Genomic DNA, 14021 nt, shown 5'->3' with positions numbered 1-14021 from the left:
GTCAATGTTGAGGACTCCTAAGGCCACTCCCTCCTGACTGTATACCATTGTGCTGCCACCTCTGGTGGGTCTGTCCTGCTGGTGGGACAAGACACACCCAGGGATGGTGATGGAGAAGTTTAGGACATTGCAAGCTTTGATTCGATCAGTATGATTGTTGCTTCACTAGTATGTGGAGCAACTCTTCCAATTTTGGCACAAGTCCCCAGAGATGACTGAGGAGGACTTTGCAGGGTTGACTGGGCAGGGTGTGCCTTTTTCATTTTCAGTGCCTCGGTCAATGCCGGTCTGGTTTTATTCTTATCAACCTTTCTGTCGCAGTTTGATACAACTGAGTAGCTTGCTCGGCTACAGAGTCAACCACATTGCTGTGGGACTGAACTCGGATGTAGACCAGAGCAGGCCAGGAGGCAGATTTCCTTCGCTGAAGGACACTATTCAACCAGATGGTTTTTTACAGCAATCCGGTAATTTCATGGTCACCATCACTGAGACTAGATTTTTGATTCCAGATTTATTAATTAATTGAACTTAACCTCCAGTCATGTCTCTGAAGCATTGGTCTGAGCCTTAGGGTTACTAGTCCAGTAACATTACCACTGTGCTACTGTTCCCATTGTTCCGGCCAGGCAGTTAATTTAATTTTCTTTCCCTCTGCTAAAATTTCCTGTTTTTTCAACCACCTGTCCGTAACTAGATTATTGCTTGAATTTCTTTCCCTCCCTTAAACCATAATAGTAAATGACTGCTTCAACAACATGGATTTTAAAGTTAGAACAACGAAATAGGGTTTATTAACACACTCCTAAATTCGGGAAGAGGTTTAACTTCGCCACGCACGATTACAAACATTCAGGGCATAAAAAAAAGGCAAGGACATTTATTAAGTAGAAAATTATCTTAACAACCAGCTAATATGGATGTCAGTTAAAACTAGTGTCCATGAATTTCAAAAAAAAGTATCCAAAAGTTGGAGATCACCAATTAGAAATGCCGAATAGAGCAGGAGCTGTTGGAGATATCTCTTTTTCTTTGCAGTCTCAAAGGTGATAATGGAGACCACTAAATTGCTGAAGTCACTTTATTTTAGGTGGAGAGGAAATGGGTAGAAATCAGACCTTTTCTGCTGTTCCTGCACCTTGTCTTTGGGTTGGTTTGTTTCGTGCTGGATTTTTCAAAGTGTGGCTTCGCTTTAATTTTTCTTGTTCAAAAGGCCTTAGAGAGAAAAGTCAATGCAGCCTGAAGACGGGGCTGTGCTAGGTGTGTCAGCTGGGGGATTAAATCTTTTAAGACTTCTGCGTTTGCCAGTTTGGTAGCCGGGAGTTCAACCGGGGTCTCCTCCTTGACTGACTCCTCCTGGCTGCCTTCAGGTATTTCCACCCTCTGACAAACACTCACTGGTTGACTGGGCTTGGTTTTGGGTACTGGTCCCACACAATCTATCAAAATTTGGTCAAAGGGTTCGCCAAATGCTGGAATGGGTTTGAGGGGGGCTGGTTTAATTGTGGCTTGGGGTTTGCCTGCAATCTGCCAAGCAGGGCAGGTTTTACAATATTTGGCCACTTCGACCAGAGGCGAGGCCAGAAAAAGTGTTTACTTACTCGGGCTAAAGTTTTCCGAGTACCCACATGTCCAGCCATCAGGATAGCATGGGCTATCTGTAAAATCTCTTGCCAGTATTTTGGCGGCACTGCAATCTGGTGGAGCACTGTCCACTCCTCGTCCACAGGTCTCCTGTGAGGTCTCCACTTTTGCATGACTACCCCTTCTCGCAGGTAGTAACACTCAGGGATCGGGTGGCCTCTGCCTCAGAACAAGCAGTCTGTGCTATGCACTTTATTTCAGGATCTGCCTGCTGGGCGTTAATTAGGGAGGCTCGGCTGAGCACCTCCTCCCCTTCAGATAGGGCCTTAAAAGAACGTTTCAGCTAACCAGACCTCCGGCTCATCCAGCTGGGGCACAGGTTCCTTTTCCACTAATCTGGCCTGTCTGGCTTGGGATCGAGTCACTGCACAATCAGGGAAGATCCCTGGTACTTGCTCTTGTAGTTGTTCAGTTTCCCTGGTTTTGCTGGACTAGTCTAGGATTATAAGGGTTGCGATTATCTTGCTACCAGCCAAATCATTTCCCAGTAGGAAGTCTATCCTTGCTACTGGTAACTCTGGGACAATTCCTGTGGTTACAGGGCTTAAGACTAGGTCGCAATGCAGGTGGACTCGATGGAGGGGAACAGACAAGTAAACTCGTCCCACTCCACTGATCAAGACCTTGTCTTTCAAGGATGTTTCAGGGGGAAGGCTTACGCTGTTCCCTAACATTAAGGACTGAGTCACCCCCGTATCCCTGAGCAGTACAATGGACTTGTTCATCTCCTGGGAAGGGTAGGGGGACACCATTCCTTCTAGGATAAACTCTGGTAACTCTCGGGGAATTTGTCCGGTCCATCAACACAGAGGGAAATGCCCTCAGAGGGTCTAAGCTCTACCATGAGGGCCTCTGCCGCTTCTGCTGTGCTCTTTACTGGGATATCCTTCTTGGGACTGCCCTTGTGGAAACCTATTAGACCCACCAGCTTTCCATTTAGCTTCCAGCATTCTGGCCTGGAGTGACCCACTTTGTTGCTGTGGGAGCACATTGGTCTTCAGGGTTTCTCTTTGTTGGCTTGGGGCGGACTCTTTACACCGTCATTCATACTCCCCTTCCCAGGTGTGGCTCCCTTTTTTATCCCACCCTCCCTTCTTATTCTGCCATGGTTTTTGTGTGTGGCTTTGGAAGGATCTGACTGAGTTGCCAGGCCTATGTGTGAGATCATAGATATCGGTAGCAACTACAGCCTCTCTATCTGTGTGGACTCTCTGCTCCTCCAAGTACACTCTCAGGTTGGGGGGGTAGGCAATTTTTAAACTCCTCCAGCAACATTGGCTCACGTAATTCCTCAAAGGTGCGCTGTATTTTTACATTTTGGACCCACCAGTTGAAAGCAATTTGCTTTCACCTTTCGATTTCTCAACAAGTCTGCATGGGTTTCTTTCGAGCATTTCTGAATTGCTGTCGATATGTCTCTGGGACCAACTCATAAGCAGTAAGAATGGCAGATTTGGTCTGCTCGTAATTAGCAGACGTTTCAGGGGTCAGCATAGAATAGACATCTTGAGCCTTCCCTGTTAACTGACCCTGAGTTATGAGGATCCACATTTCTTGTGGCCATCGTAGCTGTCCCGCTACCTTCTCAAAAGCAGCAAAAAAGGATTCCACCTCACTCTCTTCAAATTTTGGTACGAACTTAGCATACCTAAGAGCCTCAAAGCCTGATTCTGGGTTAGGGAGATTTGGACGGTTACCAGGTGAAGTGAGATTTTCCCTAGCAGCCTCCAACTGTCTCACCTCTCTCTTTGCTTGAGCCTTCAGCTCCATTTTCAATTTTTGTAGCTGGTAAACCCTTTCTCTCGCCTCTCTTTTTATCTCTCCTTTTATCTCTCCTCTCCCTCTCTTTGCTTTTCTCTTTTCTCTCTCTCATTCCTATTCTCTCTCCTCTCTCTCTCTTTCCTTTTCGCTTTCCTCTCTCTTTCTCTGTGCTTTTCTCTTTCCTGAAACGCCAATTGCATCCTGAGTTTTGCCAGTTCCATTCTGGCCATGGGAGATGGGTCAGATTCATGAGTTAATCCCTCATCTACCTGTTCCGGAATGGGACTGGGTCCTATGTGCTCAGCCAACACTTTTAGGACCTCAGTTCGTTTCACATTTCTGGGCAGTTTCACTTGTATCTCAGTTCTGAAGAAGGGTCACTGACCTGAAACGTTAACTCTGATTCTCTCTCCGCAGATGCTGCCAGACCTGCTGAGTATTTCCAGTATTTCTTGTTTTTATTTCACTTGTATCTCCCCAGCTATAGCTTTTAAATGGTCAGTACTCAGGGTTGCCAGCATTTCAGCTGTTACATCACCTTGCTCCAAAAACATCTTTGAATCAAAATGTGCCATTTTCTAATGTTAGAATAAGAGAGTTTTTTTGCTGCGGTCGTTTAGCTGCCTTAACAATCTTTTCAGCTACCAGATTTTGTCCCTTTGGCTTCCAATCAGTTTATTTTAATTACTGAATCCGTTTGTTTCTTCAATATGGTCTTTTGTGGGTTTATCCCGGATGAGACCCCAACTTCTATGTTATGAACAGGCAGTTCATTTAATTTTTTTTCCCTCTGATCAAATTTCCCTGTTTTTTCAACCACCTGTCCGTAGCTAGATTAGTGATTGAATTTCTTTCCCTCCCTTAAACCCTAATAGTAAATAATTGCTTCAACAACACGTATTTTAAAGTTAAAACAAAAAAGTAGGGTTTATTAACACACTCTTTAAAGGGGTTTAACTTCGACATACATGATTACAAACATTCAGGGAAAAGTTAAAGGCATAAAAAAAAAAGGCAAGGACATTTATTAAATAGCAACTTGTCGTAACTACCAGCTAATATGGATTTCAGTTTTTTTTTATTCATACATGGGATGTGGGCGACGCTGGCCAGGCCAGCATTTATTGCCCATCCCTAATTGCCCTTGAGAAGGTGGTGGTGAGCTGCCTTCTTGAACTGCTGCCGTCCATTTGGGGTAGGTATACCCACAGTGCTGTTAGGAAGGAAGTTCCAGGATTTTGACCCAACGACAGTGAAGGAACGGCGATATAGTTCCAAGTCAGGATGGTGTGTGACTTGGGTCGTTTCCAGTGCCTAGGTCGATGACGGGTGGTCCGTCCGGTTTATTAAATTCGTGGTGGTTAGGTACAACTGAGTGGCTTGCTAGGCCATTTCAGAGAGCATGTAGGGCGGCACAGTGGCGCAGTGGTTAGCACCGCAGCCTCACAGCTCCAGCGACCCGGGTTCAATTCCGGGTGCTGCCTGTGTGGAGTTTGCAAGTTCTCCCTGTGTCTGCGTGGGTTTTCTCCGCCTCCCACATGCCAAAGACTTGCAGGTTGATAGGTAAATTGGCCATTAAAAAATTGTCACTAGTATAGGTAGGTGGTAGGGAAATATAGTGACAGGTGGGGATGTAGTAGGAATATGGAATTAGTGTAGGATTAGTATAAATGGCCAGTTGATGGTCGGCACAGACTCGGTGGGCCGAAGGGCCTGTTTCAGTGCTGTATCTCTAACTATGTAAGAGTTAACCACATTGCTGTGGGTCTGGAGTCACATGTAGGCCAGACCAGGTAAGGACAGCAGATTTGCTTTCCTCAAGGACATTAGTGAACCAGATGGGTTTTTACAACAATCGACAATGGTTTCATGGCCATCATTAGACTAGCTTTTAATTCCAGATTTTATTAATTAAATTCAAATTCCACCTTCTGCTGTGGTGGGATTCAAACCCATGTCCCCAGAGAAATACCCTGGGTCTCTGGGTTACTAGTCCAGTGATAATACCACTACGCCACCCTTAAAACTAGTATCCATGAATATCAAAAAAACGTATCCAAAAGTTGGGGATCACCGATTAGAAATGCCGAATAGAGGAGGAGCTGTTGGAGCTATCTCTTCTCTTGCAAATTTTTTTTTTGCACTCTGAAAGGTAATAATGGAGACCACTAAATTGCTGAAGTCACCTTATTTTAGACGGAGAGGAAATGGGCAGAAATCAGACCTTTTCTGCTGTTGCTGCAGCTTGTCTTTGGGTTTGTTTCATGCTGGATTTTTCAAAGTGTGGCTTCACTTTAATTTTTCTTGTTGAAAAGGCCTTAGAGAGAAAAGTCCATGCAGCTTCAAGACAGGCTGTGGCTTTTTGCCAGGACATGTGTCTCTAGCACAGGGCAGTTGTATACTCGAGGAAAGGCTGTACTCACAGTTACAGTTTCGAGTCCGCACAGGTTGGGTAGTGATCTCCTGGGTCCTAAAGCTGGACTGTTTTTAAGTGGCTGTCCCCCCTGACCTCTCCTCCATTTTGACAATAAGAACACAGAAGTACAAACTTAAAACATGCTGTATAAAATGGTGGTTGACGTTAATACTCAAATGCACAACATAATTTACAAGGGGGTTCGCATCCATTTGTGACACCATATAGTGATGAAGGTGTACATTGGAACGTACGACTATATAGGAAATTTCCTTTTGTTGCATTTTTGACAGGTATTTCTCAGTTGAGGAAATTATGCAGTATTTATTTTTGTTTTCTGTCCCTGGACTGAAAATAATTCCAAATTTCTATTAGTAAAATTATGGATGGAATTTTACCAGCCGCCAGGTGGTAGGCTAGGATGCAGCGGGGGACTGGTAAAATGCTGAGGAGCCGCTGTCATGAACGTTTCCCAATGCCTCGGCTGCCTACCCAAATGAGACGGGTAGCCAATTGGAGTGATTAATGGCCCATTTAAGGGCGATTTTCCCGGGCCGCTTGCCATGTGGGGTGGTTGCCAACTGCATGGTGGTGACATCCCACCGGCTTACGGGGGACGGGGGGGGGGGGGGGCGCCAATGGAGCCAGAGGTCCAAATGGATTTCCTCTCCATTCTCCATGCCCTGCTTGCTTGGCCCATGTAAAAAAAATGTAATGCCCACCCTTGCGAGGGCGCCTCAAAGTGGAGGCACCCTCACGTTCTTATTGCTGCTCCAGCAGCGGCCAACTCTGTCAGTGATGCGGCTGAGGATCCAGAGCCTCCAGCCCTCTGATTTGGCTGGCAGCATGGGAGGTCCGCCACTGTCCTTAATTGGCCACCTCCCCTGCCTGCCGCCCGAATGTGCATGCCTCCCAAAAACCACCCCACTGTCAGGACCTCCACCACTTTGGCAAAATCTAGCCCAAATTTCTGTAATTAAGTTTCTTCATCTGCTTCTTTGGTAAATGAAAGATTAATTATATTTTTCTCCCTCACTCCTAGATGATTTTATGAAACAGAACCGCGGCATGCTTCTGGTTCACTCGCTGAAAAATCCTACTTACCCCGAATACCAATACAGTACAGAGAGCAGTGTCATGTGCCTGGACATCCATAATATGTATCCATACCTGATAGCTGTTGGCTTTTATGATGGCTGTGTTGCTGTCTACAACATCAGGGAACACATTACAGGGCCTACTTACAAGAGTACAGCTATGTCTGGCAAGCACAGTGATCCTGTTTGGCAGGTGAGTATTGTAGTTGAATTCTCGATCCTTGTAATAAGATTCACAATCTTTGTAGAAGATTAACAATTACCATTTTTTCTACATTTCTATTTATTTGTTGAATATGTCAAAATTTAAATGTTTGTTTCCCCATATAGGCTAATGACTATATTGGTAGTGTGTTGGATGATCAGAGAACCTTTGTTGACATTTACTTTACAAGTGCCTTTCCTTACAAATGACTGTTCCACTAAATGGCACAAAAAAAACAAGTGGTCTGTCCTGTGTGTGGTGTTCTGCTGTGTTCCTAAGTCTTCATTAAAGATAACTGCAGGCTTTATACTCGGATTCAACGCAAACACAATTTATTGTCTTACTTACATTGCATGATTTTAGTTACAGGTCTTTTCTCTCTTCTGGTGTGTGTGTGTTCTCTGTAAAGCCATGTGCTGAGTGAGTCTCGCAAAATGGTGTCTCCTTATGTATGTCTGATTATGTCATCAGTTGCATCAATAGCCTAATCTCTTAATTTCACAGTTTCTTAAAGGTGAAGTCACCACTGCACTTCATTATATTACCCTCTCTTTTAAATCTAAAGTTTTCCCCATTTCTTTAAAATTAATAATTGCAAAATTACATTGAACTAGACATGGTTGGACTGAAGTTTGAAACTTGGAAGGGATAAGTTTCAGGCACATCACGCTCAATACCAGACTTTGTTCCCGCCTGGCTCCATTCATCATTGATGCATGACATAGTCTTTAAATCGCACAGGTACTCGATGAAGTCTCAATGATCTTCTCTGTGGATTTTGCAGTATTGCTGTCGGCTGCGCTTGATTTGGCTGAGATGCTTCTTGAGTTGTCGCAGGCGTGAAGTCATCAAAGTCTTCTTCGTCACTTTCTTCTGGAATTATTGTAGCATTGACTTTTTTGAAGAAGTTTACATTTCTCTTCACAATGTCGTCTCCTCTCTTTGCTATGATAATGCTTTCTTTTCTCTGAACTACAGTAAACACTCTTGGATCAAATGGTGAGCCAATTTTCAATGTTTTGTCTTGCCTAACCAGGACTTTGTCTCCTTTTATCTCAATATCTTTTGCATGCATCCACTGTATCTGCTGTTTTTGATTCTTGTCTCTATCCCTCAAGCTTTCCGTTGAGTGCGTGTAGGGTTGAGTAGGCATGAATTGTGGTAGTTCGCGTTTTATCTGTCTTCCATTCAGAGTGAAACTCGGTGATATATTTTTGGTTGAATGAAGGGTTGCCCTTTAGGCTGTTAGAAATCTAAAGGGTTGTTGTTTCCAGTTCTTTCCTTCAGCGTAAGCTGTTCGTTTGGTTTTCATTAGAGTGCGATTAAAGCATTCTACCTCTCTATTTGCTCTCGGCCAAAAGGGTGTGATTCTTTGATGAGTGAATCCGAAATGGTAGCAAATTCGGCGAATTCATGACTGTTAAACGGTGGGCAGTTGTCTGTTCTTACTGTATCAGGCATCTCTTGTCTTGTGAAGAGAGCATCAAATTTGGGTAGAGTTTCTCTTGCAGATGTCGATGTCACTATTTCTACCTCTGAATATCTACTGTAGACCTCTACTATGACTAAAACCAGAGGGAATAGGTCCTAAAAAATCAGCTGACGCTGTCTTCCACGGCCTCGCTGGCAAGGGTTTGAGCTTCACTGTACCTTCATTCATGGCTGCTTGGCATGGTATACATTCTCTTACTGCTTCTTCTACCATTTTGCCAATTCCAGGGAAAACATATCTTCTCTTGCAGAAGGCTTTTTGTCTTTATGATTTCTTGATGCGTTACATGTACGAACTCAGCTGCTTTTCTCCTTAAAGATGTAGGGAGGACAAGTCTGTTACCTCTGAGTATGAGTCTGTCATGTGCTGTGAACTCATCCTTGCTTGATTGGTATACTTTTACATCAGGGTGTTTCCAATAGTCATGCTTCTGTGTTTGTAAGGCTTTCATGAGAAGTTGTAGCGTTTCATCTTTCCCTGTTTTTTCTCTTACTTTGTCTATTCTCATGGTCTTAGGCACGGCATGACCGTATATGTAATTTAGGTTGTCAATGTCTAGTTCAGGCTCAGCAGGATCATCTTTGATTGGGTTTCGACTTAAAAAATTGGCAAGGTTCGGCTTCATCTTTGCCTGGTTTGTATATTTGTTGACAATTGTACGGCATGAGTCTCAATCTCCATCTCTTGATTCTTGCGGACATTGGTTTCTGTTTTGTAAAAATGCCCAGCAATGGTTTGTGATCTGTCATGACATTCAACTTTGCTCTGTATAGGTATAGGTGAAAATGTTCTACTTCCCATACTACTGCTAGCATTTCTTTCTCTGTCTGCGAATATCTTGTTTCTATTTCCGTCAATGATCTGCTTATGTATGAAATTGGTTTGTTGTCTTGGCAGAGCATGGCTCCAAGACCCACTGGACTGGCATCTGCTATTAACTCAGTGTGTCTTCAGGGATCGAAATAAGGCATTGTTTGTGTGTTTGTCAGAGCTTTTTTAAAGTTATGAAATGCGTACGCACCTGACTCAATCCATTTCCAATTGACATCTTGTCAATATTAGCAGACAGAGAAAGAAATGCAATCGGGGCATAACTCTGGAGGCATGTAAGGAGGTGAAAGAATATGCAATCTGCCTCAACAGTGGATTGCGGAGAGAATTCTTTACTAAACTGAGGCCCTGTTTGCCTGTTCAGATGCACAGAAAAGATACATGGCAGTATTCAATTAAGTGTGTGGTATTCTCCTACTGTTAGGGCATTATTGCTCCCTCAACCAAAAACAGAATAACAAATGATTATAAAAACAAGAAATGCTGGAAATACTCAGCAGGTCTGGCAGCATCTGTGAAGAGAGAAGCAAAGTTAACGTTTCAGGTCAGTGACCCTTCATCGGAACAGTTCTGTTGGCATGTAGGGAGAATGGTTCTGATGAAGGGTCACTGACCTGAAACGTTAACTCTGCTTCTCTCTCCACAGATGCTGCAGACCTGCTGAGTATTTCCAGCATTTCTTTTTTTTTATTTCAGATTTCCAGCATCTGCAGTATTTTGCTTTTATTATAACAAATTATTAATTCATTTAATGAATGATTGTGGAACATTTATGTGCACAAATTGGTTGCAGCGTTTGCCTTCAGAACTTCAATACTAATCCATTGAGTGAAAAGCCATTTGGGTAACCCTCAAGAATTTTATAATGCTTTACAAGTTCTTTATTTGATTAGTTTTTTTGATAACATTTTCATGTTAATTTTCAGCAAATGATCAAGTAAGCATAACCAGATTCTTTCTTTTGTCCACCTTTGTTCCTTTCATTAAGGAGGCTTGCTGTTTCTTGTTGCAATATGCATTGCCTTAAGTTTGTTAACATTGAAATCCATCAGCCATTAATTAGCTCTTCTTAATTGATCTTGATCCCTTGTTTCCAATGCAGTTGTTACAGGAACATAGGACATAGGAACATAGGACCTAGAAGCAGGAGTAGGCCATTCAACCCCTTGAGCCTGCTTCATCATTCGATAAGATCATGGCTGATCTGCTTGTGATCTCAACTCCACTTTCCTGTCTGCCCCCCATTACCCTTGACTCCCTTGTCTATCAAAAATCTATTTAACTCAACCTTGAATAAATTCAATGACCCAGCCTCCGCAACTCTCTGGGGAAGAGAATACCACAAACTAACGAGAGAAAAAAATTCTCCTCATCTTCATCTTAAAAGGGAGACCTCTTATTCTTAAACTGTGTCCCCTAGTTCCAGTCTCCCCCACAAGAGGAAACATCCTTCCGGTATCAATTCTATCAAGTCTTACCCAAAGCTCTGTGCTATTAGAAAATCTTTGTATTTGTTATAAATTCAGGATCTTCTGTAGATATATTCTTGGGTTCTGTGGTGTTAAGTCACTCCAGAAGCAGATTCCATGTACCTTTAATCCATTTCTACAATCAATGCATCCTCACTGTTCATGATATCAGCAAATTTTAAGATAATGTTCCCTATACTCAAGAACACCTCGCCTTGACATTCAACATTCAACAGCAATAATATAACCGAATCCCCCACCATCAACATCCAGGGGTGTCACCATTGACACAGGAAAATCTGTGGATTAAATAATACTCTCACATTGGCAAGTGCTGCAGATAGAAATAAAGTTCACAGAGGTGCTTTAGATATGGATAAAAATGTTGATTATATGCTTTTTAAACTATATTGTTTAAAGTACTACAAATGAAGTTCAGAATATTGAGCAAGTAAATTTGAAGAATTTTTGGGGGCATTGAATTGAATTGGACCCTTTTTTATTATTCATTCCTGGGATGAGGGCATTGCTGTCAAGGCCAGCAACACTGCCCATCCCTATTTGCTCTTGAGAAGGAGGCGATGAGCCACCTTCTTGAACCGCTGCAGTCCATGTGGTGAACATAATCCCACAGTGCTGTTAGGTAGTGAGTTCCAGGATTTTGACCCTTTGACAATGAAGGAAAAATGATATATTTCCAAGTCACGATGGTGTGTGACTTGGAGGGGTACTTAAAGCTGGCGGTGTTCCCTAGCACCTGCTGCCCATGTCTTTCTAGGCATTAGAGGTCGTGGGTTTAAGTGATACTGTTGAAGAAGCCTTGGCAAGTTGCTGCATAGCATCTTGTAGGTGGTACACACTGCTGCCACAGTACGCTTGTGGTGCAGGGATGGTGTTAAGCTTCTTGAGTGTTGTTGCAGCAACACTCATCCAGGCAAGTGGAGAGTACCCTGGCTTTTGTCTTGTAGAGGTGGAAAGGCTTTGGGGAGTCACGAGGTGATTCACTGCCACAGAATATACAGTTCCTTCTGCTCCTGTAGCCACCATATTTATGTGGCTGGTCCAGTTAAGTTTCTGGTCAATGGTTGCATCCCCCGCCCTCCCACCACCCCAGGATGTTGATGGTGGGGGATTTGGCTATGGTATTGCTGCTGAATGTTGAATGTCTTTTAAAAAGAAAGTTTGTAGCTTTACAAAGGGATATATTAATTGGTAGGATAAACAACCAGGAGAATTCCTTCATGGCCTCAAGCCCTCCCTATCTCTGTAACCTCTTCCAGCTCTACAAACATCTTCCAAACTATATTCCTCTGACTGAACTTTTGAGCAACCCACCATTAGTGGCAATGCATTCAGTCACCACTCTCTGGAATTATTTCCCTAAAACCCCTCTGGCTCTCCAGCACCCTTTCCTCCTTAGAACCTACCTCTTTGGTAAACTTTGGATATTCCTATAATCTCCTTTGGCTTAGTGTCCAGATTTTTCTGATTACGCTTCTGTGAAACAGCTTGGGGCAATTTTCTTTTGTTAAAGGTGCTATACAAATGCAAGTTGTTGTTGTATCTAAGTTTACCTAGTACATTCAAACACATTTAAATTCTGAGCATAACACCTTTTGATGGGCCTCTTGCAGAAATTAATCATCGATGAGCTGGGAGGATGTTGGGTTTTGTGCAGGGAAGGTCATGTCTTACCAACTTAATAGAATTCTTTGAGGAAGTGACAAAGTTGATTGATGAGGGAAGGGCTGTAGATGTCATATACATGGGCTTCAGTAAGGTGTTTGATAGGGTTCCCCATGGTAGGCTGATGGAGAAAGTGAAGTCGCATGGGGTCCAGGGTGTACTAGCTAGATGGATAAAGAACTGGCTGGGCAACAGGAGACAGAGAGTAGTAGTGGAAGGGAGTTTCTCAAAGTGGAGACGTGTGACCAGTGGTGTTCCACAGGGATCCGTGCTGGGACCACTGTTGTTTGTGATATACATAAATGATTTGGAGGAAAGTATAGGTGGTCTGATTAGCAAGTTTGCAGACGACACTAAGATTGGTGGAGTAGCAGATAGTGAAGGGGACTGTCAGAGAATACAGCAGAGTATAGATAGATTGGAGAGTTGGGCAGAGAAATGGCAGATGGAGTTCAATCAGGGCAAATGCGAGGTGATGCATTTTGGAAGATCCAATTCAAGAGTGAACTATACAGTAAATGGAAAAGTCCTGGGGAAAATTGATGTACAGAGAGATTTGGGTGTTCAGGTCCATTGTTCCCTGAAGGTGGCAACACAGGTCAATAGAGTGGTCAAGAAGGCATACGGCATGCTTTCCTTCATCAGACGGGGTATTGAGTACAAGAGTTGGCAGGTCATGTTACAGTTGTATAAGACTTTGGTTCGGCCACATTTGGAATACTGCGTGCAGTTCTGGTCGCCACATTACCAAAAGGGTGTAGATGCTTTGGAGAGGGTGCAGAGGAGGTTCACCAGGATGTTGCCTGGTATGGAGGGCGCTAGCTATGAAGAGAGGTTGAGTAGATTAGGATTATTTTCATTAGAAAGACGGAGGTTGAGGGGGGACCTGATTGAGGTGTACAAAATCATGAGAGGTATAGACAGGGTGGATAGCAAGAAGCTTTTTCCCAGAGTGGGGGATTCAATTACTAGGAGTCACGAGTTCAAAGTGAGAGGGGAAAAGTCTAGGGGGGACATGCGTGGAAAGTTCTTTACGCAGAGGGTGGTGGGTGCCTGGAATGTGTTGCCAGCGGAGGTGGTAGACACGGGCACGATAGCGTCTTTTAAGATGTATCGAGACAGATACATGAATGGGCAGGAAGCAAAGAGATACAGATCCTTAGAAAATAGGCGACAGGTTTAGACAGAGGATCTGGATCGGCGCAGGCTTGGAGGGCCGAAGGACCTGTTCCTGTGCTGTAATTTTCTTTGTTCTTTCTTTGTTCTTTGTTCTGACTCAGGATTCTTCAGAGGCAAACAGAAGCTAAGTTTTAAAATAATGTTTTAAACATTCCTGTGGATCCAGGTGGAGCAGAAGTTCTCCTCTGACTACAGGTGTCATAATCAAAGGGTTTTATAGGGCAGACTAGAGAAGATGTTT

General features: G+C 43.5%; 1 protein-coding gene across 1 annotated transcript in view; it reads left to right on the top strand.

Annotated features, from left to right (window-relative positions):
* The window catches only part of dnai1.2 (dynein, axonemal, intermediate chain 1, paralog 2), a 355371-nt gene that overhangs the window by 172728 nt on the left and 168622 nt on the right, over positions 1–14021 (top strand). Inside the window, exon 13 of the mRNA XM_068031491.1 lies at positions 6864–7111. Within this exon, the coding sequence (XP_067887592.1) occupies positions 6864–7111 (248 nt within the window). The remainder of the gene's footprint in view (positions 1–6863; positions 7112–14021) is intronic.

The sequence above is a fragment of the Heterodontus francisci genome, chromosome 1 (genome assembly GCF_036365525.1).
Source record: "Heterodontus francisci isolate sHetFra1 chromosome 1, sHetFra1.hap1, whole genome shotgun sequence".
Classification (NCBI taxonomy): domain Eukaryota; kingdom Metazoa; phylum Chordata; class Chondrichthyes; order Heterodontiformes; family Heterodontidae; genus Heterodontus; species Heterodontus francisci.
This window is presented reverse-complemented; position numbering and strand designations above follow the sequence as displayed.